Source organism: Balaenoptera borealis (assembly GCF_965194805.1).
Source record: "Balaenoptera borealis genome assembly, chromosome: 15".
In the NCBI taxonomy this organism is placed as follows: Eukaryota; Metazoa; Chordata; class Mammalia; order Artiodactyla; family Balaenopteridae; genus Balaenoptera; species Balaenoptera borealis.
The window spans coordinates 2,149,087-2,168,254 of NC_138871.1; the positions used below are offsets into that span (position 1 = coordinate 2,149,087).

General features: G+C 51.8%; 1 protein-coding gene across 5 annotated transcripts in view; it reads right to left on the reverse strand.

The window, feature by feature from the left end:
- NCK2 (NCK adaptor protein 2) overlaps positions 1 to 19,168 on the reverse strand; it is a 139,407-nt gene that overhangs the window by 16,104 nt on the left and 104,135 nt on the right. For all 5 annotated transcript variants that reach the window (XM_082357469.1, XM_082357468.1, XM_082357465.1 and 2 more), the window contains one exon: positions 6,339 to 7,048. In XM_082357469.1, the coding sequence (XP_082213595.1) occupies positions 6,339 to 7,048 (710 nt within the window). The remainder of the gene's footprint in view (positions 1 to 6,338; positions 7,049 to 19,168) is intronic.

A 19,168-nucleotide genomic window follows, 5' to 3' on the forward strand; every position in this document is an offset into this window, starting at 1 on the left:
GGCTGTGTGTGCACCGGAGGGGGCGGGGACTGTACCCCGGAGTCCTCCAGATGTGTGCAAAGGTCCAGAGGAAGAGAGAGCAGGGCCCACGCAGCACGGCAGGAGCGCAGGTGTAAGAGGGAGAGGCTGGCGGGGCTCTGGGGCCTGGAGGGATGCAGGTGTGGACAAGGGGGACCCGCCAGCTGCCATCAGCCATGTGACTGCGACACCCCAGAGCGTCCGCTGTCCCAGCCCAGCCTGCACGGCCTCCCTCTGCAGGTGCCGTGAGGCAGGTGGGTTTCAGGTAACAAGCCTCTCTCTGCTCTGCTTTCTACATCATCTCCCTCCAAACAAAAGGGATTTGGTCCTATTTACCTTCTTTTACCCATAATACAGCAGAGATGAAACTCCATCCGTATACACTACTACTACATATAAAACAGATAACTAACAAGGACCTGTACTCAGTACTCTGTAATGGCTTATATGGGAAAAGAATCTAAAAAAGAGGGGATACATGTATATGTATAACTGACTCACTCTCCTGTACACCTGAAACTAACACAACATTGTAAATCGACAACACCCCAATAAAAATTTTTTTAAAGTTAAAAACAAAACAAAACAAAACTCCATCTAAATCCCTTCATAATAAATGATAGCTTTGAGGCTGAAATTCCACGATTCTCAAGTGCCTTCTGTATTACTGAAAGGCCGGTTATTCTTTGCCTGCTAGTTCCGTGCTCTGTTAACAAGCTCTGTACCAACACAGGAGCCCCGAGGTGGAGCTCGAGGTGGAGCTCACACAGAATGGAACCAGCAAGGCCCCACCTTTGGGAAGAACTGGGAGCCACACCTTTAAACGAGGCCTCGGGCAGCTTAGGGGTCCTCCAGGGGCCCCGAGAGAAAAGAGGACACACTGAGCGGGGGCCACTATTGATTATACTTTAGGGACTAGCTTTAGATAGGACTCGTGTCTTCTTCACTGACCCCAGTATAGGGTACGGGGCTTTGCATCTTGTTTGGTTTTTTAACGTCCAGTATTGAAGAGACAGTCAGGGCCGACGAGGCTGGGGTCTGAGAATCAGGTGACGAGGAGTGAGCTCTTCTTAGAAAAGTGCCCAAACGAAATGATCTTTGTGGCCCTTCCAGGTTTAAGAATTAAATATGCTTGAGGTGAGAAATATTTTTAAAAATCTAGGCTTAAAACTTCCATCAGGTCCTGGGCCAAAAGCCTGACAATTAAAAACAACATTATGTTTGCAACCGGAAAGATGCGTACAACAGGCTTTTTCTTAACATTAACGAATTTATGAGGAAATATCTAGGGATCGTGGTGTCAGACCATGGACTTAGGAAGCTTGTCAGCAAGTCTCTGCAGGAGGGAATTCAGGCCATGCTGCTCATCTTCTGAGCTGTGTAGGGAGCAAACCTCACTCCGCTCCGGCTCTGAAGCCTTTCCCATCCTCTGCCAGAAACGCACTGCAAACACAGCTGGCTTGTCACAAAACTCTAAGCAGCTAAAAAACGAACAGAAAACACTTTCCGGAGATGAATTCCACTCAACAAAACCTAACGGTCTACATAAAATTAAGCCTTATGGTAATTATAATCTTCACCTTTAGGCATCTTTATATTTCTTGGAAATGTAGTAGTAAGCAGAAATGAGTTTAAATAATTGCTGTAAATATGTATAAAACCATGAAGATGTCACAACAGGAACCAGGGGTTTTCAAAGTGTGGTCCCTAGATCATCCACATCACCAAAGAATTGCTAGAAAGGCAAATTCTTGGGCACTTTGTGGGTTGTTGGGACCAAGCCCTCCAGAAGCTTCTGACACACCTGCAGTTTGAGCACCACTGATCTGGAGAGATGGAGTGATGAAACTGCCTGAAAACAGGGTTTTGGTTAAAAGTTCCAATTACTATAAGAAATGCAATTTGAAAAATATAGCAAGGAACTATGCTAATCCTTCTATTCTGTTTCTTCCTGGCCAAATAATTTTAATAGATTTTTTTTAAAAGAGTAGATGAAACCCAAATATACTGTTAGTGTGGCCAATATATACAGTAAGTTATCTTTAGCAAGTCTTTTCACACGTGAATGTGCTGTATGACAAAAGATTAGTATCTAAATACTACTGTCAGACACAATAAATAAGGTGAAACAGATGCTCTCTTTGGGATCCTTAATGTCTTACAGAGAAAAATGCCTTCCTATACCACAGGCTGATGCTTTGCAGACCTCATCCTAGTTGTAACCTGTCACTTTCTATAGTAATGGAAAAAGTAAAACACTGACCACTTACAGAGCACACAGAAATCTAGTTACTGGTTATTCTTCATCGTAAGTACAGCTTCCTAACCATATCCACAGGATAAGACTGAACAAATATATAAGGATTTACGATAAGCATCAGAAGGCAGGTAGGAATTTTGAATTTGCTAGATTTAATGAGGCTTGGATTAGCAGGTGGAGGTATAATGGTTAAACATGGAGAATAAGAAGCCATACCGTTTCATCTTTAGCTGCTGAGGATAAACGACAATTGCAGATGAGGGAGGAGAGAAAGGGAGGGGGAGAGAGAAGATGAAGAAAGAACAGTTGATATTAAGATTCAGGACAGGAAAGAGAGCCAAAGCAGGGTGGTCCGGTTCATTCACTGACTGATAAAACATGTCTAACAGATACCTCTGAAACACCCAGCATATCACTGACCTGGGATACCGCAGGATATGCCAAAGTTTTGCTTGTTTTTCTGAAATATGCACATCCCTCCCTCCCCCCCGCATCCGTCCCCGCAAGCACAGATTTCCCAGGACTCAGAGCTGGGTATATTTTTACTTTTCAAAACAGAAAAATATGAAATATTTTTAAATGCAAAATATCAAGCAAGAGTCGAGCTTATTTATCTTGGAATCACTCAGGATATTTTAAAAATGAAACACATCTTGAAGATGCACTCTAAAAAAGCCGTACTTACAGAGGAATCACAGGTCCTGCAGTGACCTCAACCAAAGGCGAGCCCTGGGCCCAAAGACCACAAGGAAGGAAAGGAAATTAAATGGGGAGGCTTCTGAGTCCGGCAGGAACACTGACCCAGGAGCTGTGCAAGATTATGAAGCTAAGGGCTCACACCGGCCTGGTGGTGGCTTTGGAAGCCAGGCTCTCACCTTAGAGATGCCAAGATGAACAGAAAAAAAGACAAAGCAGGGGAGGAAAGGAGATGCGGAGACAGTGGCAGGAAGCAGAGGCAGTGGACGGTGGAAAAGGAATAAGCAATGAACTTGTCCATCTGTACGTCCGGACGGTTCCTCACAGCTGCAGACGACAGCTGAGGACAGACTGGCTATGAGCAGGAAGACAGCGCAGCTGGCCTCTCTCTGTCGTGGCCCTTCAGGAGAAGAGCAGCGACACACCTGAGAGTCCCCTGAGCGTGCCTTTGGCACAAGGCAGGCGCACGAACAGCAGAAAATGCCACATGTCACGGCGAGTTCCATCAGGACAAGCAGCCCCGCGCACCCTCGGGCCACCTGGCAGCCTTCAGCCCAAGCCAGTGCCACCGTGGGTGCAGAGCTGACCAAGTCCCAGCAAACAAACCCCTTCCTCTGCCCCGGGAATCAATGGCCCCAGCACACGATGAGATGTCGTAGCTTGGTTTTCTAAGTTAAAACAGAAGGAAAAAAATCTGGAAAGGCTCCCATAAAAAATGGTTAAAATAAAATATAAACAATTAATGTCTCAATGATTTAGAAAAAGTTAGCTTTTTCTCTAATAACGCGAGACAAATGTGACATTGGAGCTTCTTCAAGTTCTGGGATGGAGGCCAGATAAAGCAAGTACCCCTCCACCTCCAAAAGGACTCGGACCCGAGATCAGACAGTGACCGCTGCCTGCATGTGTTTGTCCCACGGAAAAGTGACAGGTCCTCCCTAAGCCAGCGATGCCTCTCCACCTTCTGCCAAGGACGGTCCCCTACCCCAGACCCGGAAAGAAGGACATGGGGCGCTGTCTCCACACTGGGGGGCCGCTTTCGCCCCTCTCCCTTCTAAGATGTCTCTTCAAACCCAACATTCCTAAATCAAGACGATACTCCTCGACTCTGGATCATACCTGTCCCTTGATCACCTCCTACTGTGATCGGGTTACCGGTGCTTCCTCTGAGTTTCTCTCAGGAGGGCTGGAAGTGCTCCGGACCCGATCTCTGAAGCCTCCGCCCTGATCTGTGCACGGAGCTGACCTCACGTTAGAACAACTTAACGTGATGTCCTGCCAGAAACCACCAACTCTGGATAAGAAAAGCTCAGGGATATCATATGATATTTGTCTTTATGGTATCGCTTATATGTGGAATCTAAAAGAAAGGTACAAATGAACTTATTTACAAAAGAGAAGTAGAGTCACGGATATAGAAAACAAACTTATGGTTACCAGGGGATAAAGGGGGGAGGGCTAAACTGAGAGAATGGGATTGACATACACACACTACTATGTATAAAATAGATAACGAATAAGGACCTACTGTATAGCACAGGGAACTCTACTCAATACTCTGTAATGGCCTATATGGGAAAAGACTCTAAAACAGAGGGAATATATGTATATGTATAGCTGATTCACTTTGCTGTAGACCTGAAACTAACACAACATTGTAAATCAACTATACTTCATTAAAAATTTTTTAAAAAAAGAAAGAAAAGAAAAGCTCAGCATTCAGACTTCAGATGCAGTTAACATTCAGGCCCTGTGCGCTTGCCCAAGCACAGGGCAGGCGCCGCCGTCTCCACGACCTGCTGCCACCATCAGGGGGGCCAGTTTCCACCACCATCACATCTGCCCCCCTCTCTTAAGGGGAAAATCACTTCTGGGGCCCCGAACTCCTCCCAGATCAGTCAACAGGGAACCTTGACTATGCACTTACTTATTGTGGTATCAACCTTTTCAGAAGACAACAATTACAGTACATAGCACGAGCTTACTAGTCTTACAGGTTGTGTTTAAAAAATTAAACTGGGACTTACCTGGTGGCACAGTGGTTAAGAATCCGCCTGCTAATGCAAGGGACACAGGTTCGTTCCCTGATCCAGGAAGATCCCACATGCCGTGGAGCAACTAAGCCCGTGTGCCACAACTACTGAGCCTGCGTGCCACAACTACTGAAGCCTGCACGCCTAGAGCCCGTGCTCCGCAACAAGAGAAGCCACCACAATGAGAAGCCCATGCACTGCAACGAAGAGTAGCCCCCACTCGCCGCAACTAGAGAAAGCCTGTGCGCAGCAACGAAGACCCAATGCAGCCAAAAAAATAAAAAATAAAAAAAATTAAAATTAAACTGAAGTCTGCAGGAACCAATACAAAGTAATTACACTGGACTCTATCTTCAAAACTCTCCTTCTGGGGGGACTCACTCTGGAAGGTGTATTTGTAGGGATCGACAAAACCGGTTTAGTAGTACCTCCACAATGAAAACACAAAAAGGCTAATTCCTGTGACACAGCCCAGTTCCCCAAGACGGGCTCGGCCACACACCTGAAACACAGACCTCCGAATTTGTGCTGGAAACCAATCTGCTCCAAGTCGAGAGGCCTCATGCCGCCGACTCTGGTCATACACACAAACTCCTCTCTCTCAACAACTGTCTTTTCCCTTTCCGTTCTCTTCCTAAGTGCTTTAAAAGCTTTTCAGAAATAAACTCAGTGGTGCCTGAGGCAGAGATGTACTGAGGATTACACGGCTTAAAAAGCAAAACCGACCAACCAACAAAAGGCGGTGTCAGAAACCGGGTGCCCGCCTTGCTGAGAACATCTGATGTGTCTCAGACCCAGAGAGGAAACAAGGTCAACCACCAGGGCTGAGACGGCGTCATTAACTGGGAGAAACCAGGGGAGAAAATGACATTTGAGTCTGCACGACAGAACAGGGGTGATCTGAGTCAAGAGGCAGCAAACCTTCAGAAGCCTAACAACACACTGTACTTACCGTGCCATCTGCAAGAAGGCACCTCCCGGAGAAGAGGTGCAGCTAAGGCCGGGCAGTCCAGGCGGATTTCAGCCCAAGGCAGAGCGGGGCGTCTCAGGACACAGACCGAGTGTGTTCATCCCTCTTAACATGAGCCCCACATACCCTCGCTGTTTGAGGCCATTCACACACCTGAGAAGGGAATGGCACACGCACGCACACACATACATACTCTCCGCTTCCTTCGAGCGTTCCACTCCCCGAGGACTCTGTCCCTGATGAGCAAGCCGCCCTGCGCGCCCCGTGCACACACGCACACGTGTACACATCACACACACAGACGCGCACACGCGTGCACACACACGGGCACACCCCTCTGCCCCCCCAACCCCGCACTCACCGAGGACTCGCTGTCGCGGACGAGGAAGTCGCCCTGCACGCCCCGCGCGTTGAGCGCACACTCGGCCTGGTGGCGCGTCACGTTGCCGTAGTACCACTCGCGGCCCGCGAACCGGCCGGCGCGCGCAGGCCCCGCGGGGCCAGAGCCGGCGTGTGGGGCCGGGCCCTCGCTCAGCACCACCACGTAGTTCTTGGGCACCAGGCCGACCTGGCCGCGCGCGTTGCGGCAGCGCCACCACTCGGGGTCGTTCTCGGGCTTCTCGATCACCTCCATGGTCTCGCCCTTGTCGAAGTTGAGCTCCTCCTCGGTGACCGAGCTGAAGGGATACAGCGTCTGCACCACGTGCAGGACCCGCGCGCCCTGGCCGTTGCTGAGCGCGGCGCTGGGCCGCAGGCTCGGGCCCCCGGGCGCGTCGGCGGCCGCCTCGTCCAGCTCCTCCAGCACGTAGTTGGACGGGAACCAGCCCACCTGCCCGTTGTAGCTGCCCCGCCACCAGCCGTCGCTGCACTTCTCCATGACGGTGACGCGCGAGCCCTTCACCAGCGACAGCTCGTCCTCGCGCTCGGCCGCGTACGCGAACTTGACCACGGCCGGGATGCTGAGGTCGTAGATGCGGTCGGCGCCGCCCCCGTTGGCGGGGAACTCCGCGTCCATGCTGGGTGTGGGCGATGCATCGCGTGCGCTTGTCTTCCTGCGGGTCCTGCCGAGGCCTGCGGAGACACGGCAAAGCTCAGTGCGCGGACGGGGCTCAGCACGCGGGGACCCGGCATGGGCTCCACGCAGGCACGGGGCTCAGCGTGCGGCGACCCGGCAAGGGCTCAGGGCGGGGCCTGGTCCAAGGGGCAGCAGCTGCACCTGATATAGGACGGACTGGGTCCCGTGGCTGGTGACCAGCCAGTCACCAGCAGAGAAGGTGACAGTGGCTAAATGCCTGAAAGCTGGGAATTACCAAAACTGATCTCTCTGCTTTCCTCAAAAAACTGCTAGAGCACCAGCAAACCAAGAGGATAAAACAGTGTAAAGCCTGAAAATGATTAGAGAGCATCCCCGTGCCACTACTACAAAAGACAAAACAAAAACAACAAAAAAAACAAGGCATCAGGACAGAAAACGTCTTATGCGTTTTGGATGGGAAGTTGGACAAAATGAGCTTGCAGAGCCGCCCCAGCTCTCAGCACCCCTCAGGGCTGGCCTGTGCTCAGGCCAGCACCCTCTCCTCCATTCCGAGGACACTCAGTGCCCTCCCAGGGCCACCTGGCAGTGGAGCGGCCCCACTGGGCAGAGACCCATACCCCTCCTTCCTCCTGTTCTTTTCTTTCAACACTGCAGAGACTTCTCACAAGTTGTGATGAGTGAATTAGAAGAAAAAAAAATAGCCGATACATTAAATCTAAGGCAGAATTTTTCACATTCTGATTGAAAAACCACTAATGGATCAGAAAATCGGTTTAACGGGGTTGTGACCAGCCTGTATGTAGGTGCTGTCTTCTTTTTAAAAGGGAACAAAATAGAAAATCTCAGAGTGCATCAAACATAGAATTGCTGCTTCAGTCACATATGTGAGTCAGTGCTGAGCTATAATGTGAAAATTATCCCTTCCTGTGCCTGAGGAACACAGCTGGAAAAGCCCTAAGGTAAAAATGCTTTAACCTGGTTAAAATGCACAGAATTCCGGGACCTTGTAGAAAGCGAGCCGAGGGGAGGAAGGCACGTCGGCCCCAGAGATGGGGACGTGCCCCTGGACCAGGGGCCCGCCGTGCCGCTCACCCGCCATGTCTGCCAGCTAAGTCAGTGTGGAGGTTTTCGTGGCATGGAAACTGTGGCCACTGGCAAGTGTTTGTTTCTTCCTGAAAGGACACCAAAGCGCTTTTATGGGTAGCTTGTACCTCCTTCTCCCTTAATTCCCTGCAGTACAGACAGCTTGGTCCTGAGAATTACCTTTGCTTCTACTCCCCTGCCACGTGGGGAGGTCAGAGGAATAAAAGGAGGCATAATGATCGTGTCCGACCACGGAGAGTTGGGCGCTGGCTTCCAGGGCAGACCCGCCTCAGGCTGCGTTCTCTGCCCCGGGACACGTGCTCTGCTCAGTGCCACCAGCAGAGCAAGGAGTGTGAGGTGACAGCACTCCCGTGATAAGCATTCATTCACTTGGGTCTTCAAGTGGAGACACCCTTTTTCTTTTTTTAAAAAATATATTTATTTTATTTGTTTATTTTTGGCTGTGTTGAGTCTTCGTTGCTGTGTGCGGGCTTTCTCTAGTTGCGGCGAGCAGGGGCTACTCTTCGTTGCGGCACGTGGGCTTCTCATTGTCGTGGCTTCTCTTGTTGTGGAGCACAGGCCCTAGAGTGCCTGGGCTTCAGTAGTTGTAGCATGTGGGCTCAGTAGTTGTGACATGTGGGCTCAGTAGTTGTGGCTCGCGGGCTCTAAGGCGCAGGCTCAGTAGTTGTGGCACACGGGCTTAGTTGCTCCGCAGCATGTGGAATCTTCCCAGACCAGGGCCCGAACCCATCTCCCCTGCACTGGCAGGCGGATTCTTAACCACTGCGCCACCAGGGAAGCTCCGAGACACCAATTCTTTAAGCTAATGGCTTCTGCCGTTTCTTTTTGTTCTTCAGCGTCTTACTCAAGTGCACGGGAAATAACGAGTAAGCCGGGACACTGGACCAAGTTAAACACTTAGATTTCCACGTAAGAGTTAATTTGCTTTACGCCTGAAACCATGAGAACCTCTCAACCTTTGATCTCAAAGCTAGGTGAGTTCAACTCTGCAATGACACGGCATTGTGATGATTCAATGGCGTCCTAATCCAGAAGGCACACAGGACAGTTCATGGAAGTAAACTTCCATCCAGAAGTCTTGGGCACGAAGGCCTTCAAACCTCCCGGGGCAGTCGGCACGCCGAGCAGGAATGGCCAGGCAGAGTGCAATTTTTATGGGTAACAAAGATTTCAAGAAATAACATTTAAAAATAACTCTCTAGGAGACCTTTCCAAATTTGTGAGCAAGGAAGCCTACTTGAAGAGCCAGGGAAGAGCAGCTTTTAGAATATTCATGAAGACGTAAAGGTGTCATCGCACACTACTATATATATGATAGATAACCAACAGGGACCTACTGTATAGCACAGGGAATTCTACCCAATATTCTGGGATAGCCTATATGAGAAAAGAATCTAAGAATGAAACATACGTATATGTATAACTGAATCACTTTGCTGTACACCTGAAACTAACACAACATTGTAAGTCAACTATATAATCCAATAAAATTAAAATATATATTTAAAAAAGGCGGAAAGGTGTCCAGATCAACAGAAAAGACAACAGCAGACCTTACGCCTCGTAATACGTGGTGGAAGACACGTAAGTCAGTCATACCGCTGACTTACGAACATACTACTTTGTCTGCTTTTTTTCAAACACAAAACAATTTAATTACTTCAGCCTTGAGCTCCTTCCAGGAACCTTCCTAGACTCTGGGGAGAGTGAGATAAGACAGGCACACTCCCTGCCCATAAGAGAAGCTTATATGTCTCTATCAAGACTGGAACTTTCTACATACAAACACCCCTGGAAAATTAACCTGTTTTGCTCTAATATGACCTAAACAGTCTTTGAGGCAACAACTCTGGGCTGGGGTCTTGGGGGCAGCACAGCAGAGTGACTGAGAGCACAGCCCCAGCAGGAATCCCGAGTCAGTCACTAATTAGCTGTGTGCTCTTGGGCAAGTTACTTAGTCTCTCTGGGTCTTAGTTTTCTTACCCTAAAATGTGGACAACGATGGCACTGGATCAGTCTGCAAGGGGGGGCCATAACAGACTGGGGGGCTTCGACAACAGAAACGTGTTTTCTCATGGTTCTGGGGGCTGGAAGTCACAGATGAAGGGTCAGCAGGGCTGGTTCCTTCGGAGGCCTCTCTCCCTGGCTTACAGACGGCTGCCTTCTCACTGCGTGTGCATTCTGTGTCCTAATTTCCTCTCCTTACAGGACACCAGTCATGCTGAATTAGGGCCACCCTCAGAAACCTCATTTAAACTTAATTACCTGTTTAAAGGCCCTATACAAATACAGTCACACTTTGAGATTCTGGGGGATGGGACATCAACATATGAATTTTGAGGGTGGACAAATCAGCCTAAAACAGGTACCTAAATTCAGATTACACATATAAAGGACCGAACGTGCTTTATGAATGACAATTATTACTCTTACTAACTGGTGTTGAGCTGGGTGTTGAATTTCTTTTTTCTCAGATGTTTTACCAGGAGAGGGTCTAAGTCCTCTCTGAACACTCTTGGCCGTGGCCCTACGTGCCAAACGACCACCCAAACAGAAACTCTGCCCATCAGGCGTTTGGCACCTGGGAAACATTATCTTATGGGAGCAGAGATACATGGCGGCCGGCGCAGTGAAATGCAAGAGGCAGATGTGTGTCAGGGGCGGGTAGGGAGGAGCCCGACCTCACTGACATCTACATGATGTGAACCTCACAACGGTCCTGTGACAGACCAGGCTCCCCCCATTTCTGCAGATGGGGAAACCGAGGCAGAAAGAGACCAGGGAACTGGCCCAACACACGCAGCCAGCGGAGTGGCACAGACAGACCGTGATCCAACGAAAGCCTATTTAATCCAGAATCATCAAGAAGCACAGTTCCATTAGAGGCTAGTGTGAAGCGTGATGGCAGATGCTCATTACTTGTGTCATGATTTCCATGGGCAAATGCATTCAGGGCTCTGAAATGGGGTTTCAAGATCCCCTCACGCACCCTCCCAAACTGTGATGAACCCTTCCTTTGATTCTAGGGAATGAAATGGGCCCTGTGTGTCCGGGTGGAAGTGGGGCTGAGGTTAGGGAAAGAAGGTTTGGGATAAGAAATGCATCAGGAGCAACAGGCCAGGGCCCCAGGACAAGTTTTGGGGCAGCTGGGGCAGGCTGGAGGGGGCGCCGGGTGGAAATGTGTAAATAGAACAAAGTCACCTGGGTTGCTGACAAAGGCTCTCCCCGTTTCCTCTTCTTCCCCAGTTCTTCCCTGACCCTGATTCTGCCCGAGGCCAGAGCCCGGGTGGACGGGGCCGAAGGGCTGGGAGCCCCGGAAAGCAGCAGGAGGGAGCAGGAAGGCGTCAGAGGGAAGGGGACCCACCCACCAGCAGCCAGGGCGGCCTTTCTGAATGAGGACAACCAGGTGAAGGGCTCCGGAGAGTCAGGCGGCCGGGATCACAAGGACGTCAAACGAGCCGGCTCTGGAGGTTCAGGACCCTGTCATCTCCCCCTGCCTGGACCTCACCCGAGGCCACGTGACTGCCGCCGCGTGCCAGCTACGAGATGCCAGGTCGGAGGGGACAGAGACCCGTGTGTGAGCCCCAAGCTCTGGACGGCCTTGGCGTCCAGGTGCTAATTCAAAGGCAAATCCGTTATCTTTTAGGGAAGGAGGCAGTGTGGGAACTCCCCTGCTCCCCACTTTCCCTGCCTGTGTATTTCCCCACATCTTCTGCTTTTTTTTTTCTTCGTTCATTCAAGTCAGACCACCTCCTTCTTCCAGTTGTAGCAAAAACGCAACCTGACTCCAGCGTGTGTTTTGATTTTAACAAGGATAATGTGATTAATTTCCTTCTATGATTTCACATTTTTCCCGACAGGAGAGGCAAGAGCCTCACACCCCTCCTGCCAAGTCCCAGCCCATCTTCACCTACCGAACAGTAACTAACCAGGACCTGGCCCACCAGATGCCCTCGCTAACGGGGGCTTCCGCTCGCCCCCGCTCTGGATCACGTTTGGGAGAACGTGCTTCCCGGCCCTTTCCAAGGCCTGCTCCCCAGGGCCAGAGCGTGGATTCCGGGGCAGCCTGGGCCGCAGACGGAAGCACCTCCCAGAGCAGCTGGCCACACTCCTCACCACACCCGGGCCTCGGGTACCGACCATGTGGTGCGGGACACCCAGGCGGCTCCGGCCAGGCCACGACGGACGGACCGAGGCCCGGGGAGCACTAGCACGTGTTCACAAGATCTAGGACGAATTCAAATGCTGTGCTTGTCTTTTAGTTCCCAAGTTCATCGTAAAGTCCTCCACTGTACAGAATGTGGTGTTTGGACGTCTTGCTGCAGGTGTTGATGCGGCCCGCACTGGGCCCATCACATCGTGGATGAGGATACGGAGAACGCGGCCACCAGGAAACCTTTCCTACTGCCAGCACGTTGCATTCGGTGATGTGAAGCAGCTTTTTTCCCGCAAAGTTATGACTTTCTCTAAACCCGTTCAATAATGTATAAACTGCCATACCTTCCACGAGGCAAGAACAAAGAAGGAATGGAAATCACTGTTGAAAAAAAAGAAAAAGCAAGATGCTGTCTGACGTGGCAGGTGCTCAGGGGTGCTCAGGATTCTAATGTCCTCCATGAAGACCAGGCTCTGAGACCACCTCAGTCTCCTTGAATCTACGATCATAAGGTTGTGCTATTTAAGATGGAGAGGAAATCTCAGAGACGGGCTTGCTCAGCTGTGTTCTGGTTCCGGCTGCGGGAGCAGGCGGCTTGGGAGGGGCACCGAGCCTACTCTCCCCGCCCCCAGCGGCTCTAGTGAGCTGTGCCCCCACCCTGGGGTCCCAGGCAGGAGCCCCTCCGCAGCTGCCCCCGGACAGTCGGCCGAGGGAGGTGGCAGCCGAGCTCCTCAATGGGGCCACGTCCACAGTCACCACATGGAAGACCAGCCACGCGCTGTGCAACACACTTTATCTGCATTTAACAACCGTATAAAATATAACGTGTGCCGGGCTTCCCTGGGGCGCAGTGGTTAAGCATTCGCCTGCCAATGCAGGGGACACGGGTTCGAGCCCTGGTCTGGGAAGATCCCACATGCCGCGGAGCAACTAAGCCCGTGCACCACAACTACTGAGCCTGCGCCCTAGAGCCCGTGAGCCACAACTACTGAGCCCATGTGCTACAACTACTGAGACCGCGTGCCACAACTACTGAGCCCGTGAGCCACAACTACTGAGCCCGTGTGCCACAACTACTGAAGCCCGCATGCCTAGAGCCCGTGCTCCACAACAAGAGAAGCCACCGCAATGTGAAGCCCGTGCACCGCAACGAAGAGTAGCCCCCGCTCACCGCAACTAGAGAAAGCCCACACACAGCAACAAAGACTCAACGCAGCCAAAAATAAATAAAATAAATAAATTAAAAAAAAATACGCGTGCACCATCAGGAATAGGCATTTGATTCTGAGCAGACAGCGTCATTTTAAGTGGTAAACAGCTGAGTTGGATTTAAAGGTAAACTATGCTTTGAAAAAACCTCACATTTACTAATCTTAAGGATTTTTTGAAGGGCCACCGTTTAGGATCAATGCAGTAGTTCTCTCTTGCTTTAATCTGTTCCACACCCTCTACGCCATCCCTCTTCAACAGAGTTCCTCTCTTCTCGTGGTCTCAGCAGGGCCCATCCCCAGGACTCGGAGCAGAGCTCCCCCTGCAGTCTGGGGCGGGGGGAACCGGCTCTCGGAGTCAGTCACACCCGCAGGCGCCTGTGTGAACGAGAGGCCCAGAGACACAGAGACAGCACCTGGATGACGTGAACTGAGCCCGGGAATCCAACCACACTTCCCAGTGATGTGAGCTAATCCCTCTTTAAATTGTCCTCTTCTCCCTGTTGCTTGTTTGTTTTCTTTAGCTGCTTTTGAGTTGATCTCTGTCACTTCGATTAAGGGCTCTGGAAAAAATAAAATGACCCTCCCCCACTCTCGCTCCTCTGCTCCCACCTCACCTCCTGAAATACGCCACTCAGAAAAGAGGTATGCTTGGGTGAGTACGCCGCAGAAAACAGAGCGAAAGTTGGGGAGCCCCCAGGCTTGTGCGCGGGGGTGAGCAGACACAGGCCGTGCTTCCTAATCCCAGGGTAGCCTGGGGTTGAATATTTACCCCAAGAGCCCGCACTCGAGGTCTGTGACTCTGGGAGGCATGGATGTTAGGCTTAACTGACCGAAGCCCCCCGACTTCGACTTCTGCTCTGCTCTGCACGGGGACCCAGGGCCACCGGCCCCATCCGAGGTGGGTCTCGGAGGACCCCCCACCCCGGGCAGCCCGGAGAGCGACGGGCTGGTCAGTGCAGAACATCTCACACCCAGCCGGCGCTCAGGCCAAGCAGACTGGGGCGTGGCTGCCCCAGGTGGCACCTGCCCCTCCCGTCACTCAGAGGCACAACCGCTGCTGCCTGCTGGACGTGCGAGCCTGGGGAGGGTGAAGAACATGTGGAGAGCGGGGGGCGGATCCGGGCAGGGGCCCAGGGAGGGGACGGGAGGGGAGGGAGGAGCAGACGCGTCCGGCGGAGGCAGCATGACTGTGGCGGGCAGGGCGCAGAGCTGGCCCATCTCACCCTCGTCCCCGCGTCACTGCTGGAAGATACTGCACGTGGCACCGCGCCTGCCTCACTGACAGGGACCGGGTCCACTCGAAGAGGAGGACACCCCACTTCCCAGCCGCGTCCAAGACGGAGGACCAAATGCAGCCCTAGGCGTCCAGCTTCGTCGTCCTCCCTGGGCTTGCACGCCCAGCGGGTCACACCTTGGTCACGCCTCTGAGTGAGTGGCAGGAGGGGCCGGCGCCACCTGGAGCAGCCGGGTGATGGCTCTCGTGCCCAGGTCTGAGACACTCGGTACTGTCCCGCTGGTCCCCGGGGACCGATTTCACCCGCATGAAACCGCAGCCCTGCGGCTGCCGCTGCCAGGGCCACATCAGTGCCAGCAAAGCAGACACTTGCCGTGTAAGGTCCTGACAGCAAGTGCGGGGAATGCTTTCTCCTGACGGGCGGGATGTGCCAGACCCCAGGGAGGTGAAGGGCTGAGGATAAAGTCGGGCCAGGAGCCTTTCTCCCGCTAGCAGCTTAAATCGAGCTTTTGAAGATGAAAACCACTGTCCTTTCCTAAAGCGGAATCAGCCTGCTGTACGGCCTGTGGGAAACACCGGGGGCTCCATGGTCCCCCCCCCGAAACTGCCATGAACCCAGGGGGTTTACTTCTTTATTCCTAGGCATGTGCACCTTAGGTGTGTACCCCTCACCCTACGATGAAACGTGCCCTTATGTGCAGTACGGAACCCCCAAGTTCAGGGAGGGGTGGTCCAGGACGGGGCAGGGGGAGGAAGGAGCCTTCCTCAGATGGATGGGAGCCGCCACCCCTGTGGCAGATCCACACGGCCCGCGTCGGGCCGCCAGCTGACCGAGGGACAAAGGAGCCATTCACCATCCACGTGCCCAGATGGTCCCCTTTCCAGTGGGCAGAAGTGCCAGCAGCCAGCGCAAGACGGAGAGGCGTCGGGGGCAAAGGCTACCATCGCACGGGTCCACGGGTCCAGGGCCCAGAGCCGGAATTCCCATCCCTGCCCCTAAGAGAGCCCATTCCCTTGTGAGCAGGCAGGCAAATAACATGACTGTATGTGTAAGCCTGAAGAAAACTGGTTTAGAAGCATAGGATGGTCTACCAAATGCTTATGTCAAATGGTAACATGGATGCTAGTGAAAAGAATTTTTTAAAAAACCGTAATTATAAATTGTAATGAAAAATACATATTCAGTACCTCTCAACACACATACCTGCTGCATCAGCACAAGCATCTCTGAACGTGCAGAACGGGGGTGGGAGTGGGCCGTGGACGCGCAGGTATTCAACGTGACCTTCTGAAGCACCACGCAGTGTCAGCCCCTGGCAGGAGCTCACAAGCGCAACTTTCTGAGCCCACGCCTGCTCAGCAAAATGAAATATGGTAACAAAAGAGAGACAGCGAGTAAAGGGACGACACACTGGTGGGTGCGAGTGGCTGGCAGACAACTGGACCCCAGTTCTGACCCCGCTCCAGGCCCGGCTCCTGCCCCACTGGCTTGTGGCCTTGGCAGTTCTGCACTCTCTTCTCCCATTTCTGCATCCGTAACACGAGGACGTCAGTGGCACTGGCGGGGCGGCTGTGAGGGTCCAAAGCCTGAGGAAGGGGCCGAACGCAGCGTCCCGTACACAGCAGGAGCCGCGCGACTGTTGCCGTGGTGTTTACTGCTCTCATCGCTCCATAAATTGTTTTCCTCTCTAGCTGAGGGCCAAGGTCCGCTGGAGAAAAGAACAGGTGGTGCTTTCTCCACGGAGATGCGCACGTGTCTGTTTTCTCCCTAAAACGCTCCTGCGGGACAGCCTGACCTCAGTCCTGCTCTCTGGGTCAGGAGCAGCTAAGACACGAGGGCCGCTCTGAAGCATCTCAGGAGAGGATCCCCCTCAGTGCAAAGCTGGCCTTCAGTTAGGAAGTGGAAGAGGCACCCCATCTTCCCAGGCTGGACAGAAGGGCTTCCACGACCACACGCTGCTCTGGACAAGGCGAACGCCGGTTACTAAGAGGCCAGGCCCCCGCCGGTTCCAGGAAGGGGTCCTGATGTAGCTGGGCTCGGCCTCCAGGCCCTCGTTCCCAGATGGCTTTTGTGGCAGCGCCCTGCCTGGGCCCAAGGCCTGCTCCTGGCTCTGCTGTGAAGCACCTTGTTACCCTGGACAAGTAACTCAACGTGCCTGATTTTCATAGAAAAGCTGTGGACGAGGTTATCTCCAGAGCCCCTTCCAGGATTCAAGAATTCTACACAGAGAGCCCAAAGTGTCGAGTGAACTTCACTTTTTAAACTTAACCGTACATACTAGGCTATACAAAAACAACCACCGAAGAACCGTAAGTGGCCCTTTTGGATCCTACAGCCAACTCCTGTCACCAGTGTTTGGCTGAGCATGTTGGGCTAAATATTACAGGACGGGTCACTTTAGAGCAGTGCCTAAGGACCCCAACCATTTCACTACCAATTCACGCTCCACTATGAACACCCGCTTGTAAATTTTCCAAGTTAGACACGCAACTGCTTTGCTCCCTGAAAAGAGCCAAAGCTACAAAATCAATGGAGGTTCCCTGCAAACAGCCACCCCAGGATGGCTGGCTTCCAGGAGGAAACACGGGCAGACCCCCAGCCTGAAAACTGACCAAGAGCTGCCCTCCAGGTGGCTTCCCAGCCCTGAGAAGCACGGGGGACAATCTGGATGCTCGCAGAATCCGTGAGTTTGGAAGCAGAGGAAGGAAGTTAAGAGCTGAGAGAGAGGGACGGCAGCCTGCGGGGGCTGATCAGGGCAGCGGCTTGTGGACAAAGATGATGTGAGCAGGGGCTCAGCGAGGAGGAGAGAAACACTCTGCCCACTCGAAGTCACTGATGCTCGACAAGTAGAGCCCCGCCTCACCTGGGTCAGGTGAGCAGGGGCCCTCCCGTACAGAGAGCAGCGGTGGGTGCTCGGGGGAGGAGGGGCCTGGTTGGCCTGCCAGGAGCCCCAGAGGCTCTGCAGTCAGCACCACGGCACCCGTCCTGAACAAACCCCCCTGCGCCCCACACCGGCCCCCGGGGACAGACATGAGCGTGTAACAGGGAAAAGGAACGTTTGAGACATATGGATGAGATCTAAAAATGAGTGCGGGCCATATGGGGAAGCGCAGTTGGAAACACGGAGAGAAGATTTTACTTAATTCTCAGCATCTGTAGTCCACGTTTTCTCTATTCTAAAACCGAAGGCTCCCACTTGAGTAACTCTGAGTCAAGAAAGGCTGGTATCGATGTTCTTTAGAAAAACGATAATTTTAAGAAGAAGCAACCCGGGTGCCAGTCGCTGGGAAAGAAACTGGGAAATGCTTTACGTGGTGTCCTTGTCCTTCCTCAGGGCACGAGGGGCCCGGGGGCCGGCGTGTCTGGCTTCAAGACCCCGTGTTACCGCACACCTGCTTCTCCTCCATCTCCCGAGTGTAGACCCCTCCTCCTTCCCCATCCCCTCTCCTGGCTTTTCTCCCATTAGCATTCTTTTGAACAATCTGTCTCTATTTTGTCTCTAATTATCCTCCCACTAATCTGTTGTGAGTTGTTTTACGTTTCTTGTTCTAAATACTTGGACACTTACGATATATGCAAACAAATCCAAGTTTATTTTGGGCGCTGGCACCACAATCGCTGTAGACATTTCCATAGTCTGTGGGCATTACATTTGGCGGGTCATTTGTACCGTGAACGATCTCGCAAGACAGAATTCTAAAGCGTTCTAAGTTATGCCACATAATACGTAATTCGGGTTCGTACAACGGTAGATTATACAACAGAGACCGAAAAGGTCAACCTCAAGTGTTAAATGCAGCTCTGAAAACCCAGAGTCCCTGCTTTAATACGGGGAAGAGATGATAGTTTAGAGAAGCTGGACCTTTAAAATCAAATTGAGATCTGTCAATCTTCTTCACATGTTACGTACAAACTTTTCAAGGGGCGTGGTCTGGCTCTGCACTTTAAGTGAGAAAAATGTACTTTGTACTTTTTGTACTGATTGCTTAGAAGGTGACTGAGTTTAGGAAGTATGTTTAAGTGACATGTAAAAAGACTAACGGTAATTTTCTTATTCTTTACGGACATTCAACCTAGAAAACCACACTACTTCTAAGACAAATGCACTATAAAGAATCAGCTTCTCCTCTTCGGGTTTATACAGAGCATCATGACCACTAAGGAACTGGGAGGCATGGACCAAACTCACTTGGCAAAGATCCCTTCCAGCACGTGTCGCGATCAGGCTTCCGTGGAGAGGGTAGACGTTTCAGGACTGACTGCCTGGTGACAGTGGTATTGACGCCAGGAAGTCACCTGTGCAACCTGATTTTGATGCTACGTGTGTAGAAATACTTAGCACACAGATGCAAATGCCAACAGTGATTATTTCTGGGTGACAAGATCACAGGTGATTTATGGTTTTTTTCTATTTTCCAATTTTTTTTTAATAAGTATGCCAGTCTTCAA